The sequence below is a fragment of the Octopus bimaculoides genome, chromosome 1, assembly GCF_001194135.2.
Source record: "Octopus bimaculoides isolate UCB-OBI-ISO-001 chromosome 1, ASM119413v2, whole genome shotgun sequence".
Taxonomy (NCBI): domain Eukaryota; kingdom Metazoa; phylum Mollusca; class Cephalopoda; order Octopoda; family Octopodidae; genus Octopus; species Octopus bimaculoides.
The window spans coordinates 125,073,889-125,075,703 of NC_068981.1; the positions used below are offsets into that span (position 1 = coordinate 125,073,889).

Here is a 1,815-nt window from a genome sequence, read left to right on the forward strand (position 1 = left end):
ACACACACACACACACACACACACACACACACCTGTGTGTGTGCGCACGTGTATATATATATATGGCAAACATTGACAGTCACTTTGAAGTTTTACACTGATTGATGACGGCTAATGAATCTTCAATTTAGTGTTTGACTAATTTTATATATAAATTTACATTAAAACAAACACACACGTACACACATCACTTTGTTTTTCTTTCTATTCTCCAGCACGTTGTCCGGATAAGGATAGTATCAAATGTCTGGATGGTGGTGTTCTTGACGAAAACTGCAAATGTATATGTCCAGATGGTTCCCAAGATTGTCGAGAGGGCGCTGTTGTCGATGGTATGTTTAGTTCATTTTCATGATATATATTCTCTGTACTGGATGTGAGTGTTGTAACCGTTGATGTCTTTAGAATGGCAGATTCATAAGCGAAGAACTTGATGTGGGTAAATTCCTCGTTAATATTGCAAAGTGTTAGGGGTAAAACCATTTATGTTTGGCTGACTTATGTGACCTACATTTTGAGCGAATACATTGTACATGGTCACTAGATTTGCTAGATATAGCAGTAAAACTCCATCAAATTACACCCTGTGAACTATTGTAGCTAAAAGAAAGATGGATGAAGGTACATCCTGAGAAGCAATGTTTTGGGGGCGGCATTTTATGCATGTATCACGTATTCTTTTGAATGCACGCGAGAGGAGGGTAAATTCAAGAAATGCCTCGAGCGGCAAATGCTCCAACTCTATCACCGACTCTGCCGTCTCTACAAAAGAACATTTTGTTAGTGTAGTCTAGTTGTATTAAGACTGAAATATAGAGATGATCATGGATAGAACATCTTTAATGAAATGCGCGCTGGAACAATACTGCCTTAGTTAAAGAGTGAAAAGTGTGGTTTCGTTTCATTTGTTTGCAGAGATGAATTGACTCCTGTCATGGAACGTGCGAAAACATCAGGAACCCACTAAATTAAATCCAGTTTGAATGAGTTTCAGATAGTTATTTACAAACATACTAGCCGAATGAGAAAGGAGAGAAAAGAGAAAGGACGAGAAAGGGACTCAGTAAAAAAAAAAAAAAGAGTGATTAAAAACAATAGGACGAATGTAAAGGAAGAAAGAAGGGGAAGTGAATGATTTTATGCAACAACAGTAATGTCCTTAAAGCTCCGGAAAGTGGCCGGTTTAATGAAGTATGACCTCCAAATGCAATCAATCGCTTGGAAAAATGGAAGGTGAAATTAGAAGAAGCAACCAAAGAGAGGCTGGTTCGAGGATATTGAAACGTGGAATATGATGAGAACACCGGAATACATAAAGAAAGTCCAAGACCCAAAAGTATGAAAAGTAATGGAAAAAATATTCATAGTGCTCCACCAATGGTAATCTGATTGTATGACAGAGAACCATCTACAGTCAGCTGATGAATAAGTTGTTTATCGTCAGTAGCTCTACGAACTGTGATCATTCCGACTTTTTGTTTTTCGCGAAGCAAACTAAATTATCCAATGTGTCATATCCTTTTTAAGACAGAGTGGTGTAATTTGAGGGAGGTTTGGTTGCTACTACTAGCATGCCGAACGACTGCGTAAAAAACCCTTCATTGACTCAAATGCGGCAGAGGTTGACTTTGCCTTTCGTCCCCTCGGAGTCGATAAAATAAATACCATTTGAGCCCTGGGATCAATGCAATCAACTAGTCCCTACGCCCGAAATTTCGGGCCTTGTCCCAATTATTGAAAAAGATTGAAATATACGGAATAAAAAACTACTATATGCTTTCTGTTTTCTTTTTAAATATGTGGTGATAATAGAAT

At 38.0% G+C, this 1,815-nt stretch overlaps 1 protein-coding gene across 1 annotated transcript in view; it reads left to right on the forward strand.

The window, feature by feature from the left end:
- The window catches only part of LOC106873821 (zinc metalloproteinase nas-14), a 51,910-nt gene that overhangs the window by 26,662 nt on the left and 23,433 nt on the right, over positions 1 to 1,815 (forward strand). Inside the window, exon 9 of the mRNA XM_014921333.2 lies at positions 216 to 332. Coding sequence (XP_014776819.1) covers positions 216 to 332 — 117 coding nt within the window. The remainder of the gene's footprint in view (positions 1 to 215; positions 333 to 1,815) is intronic.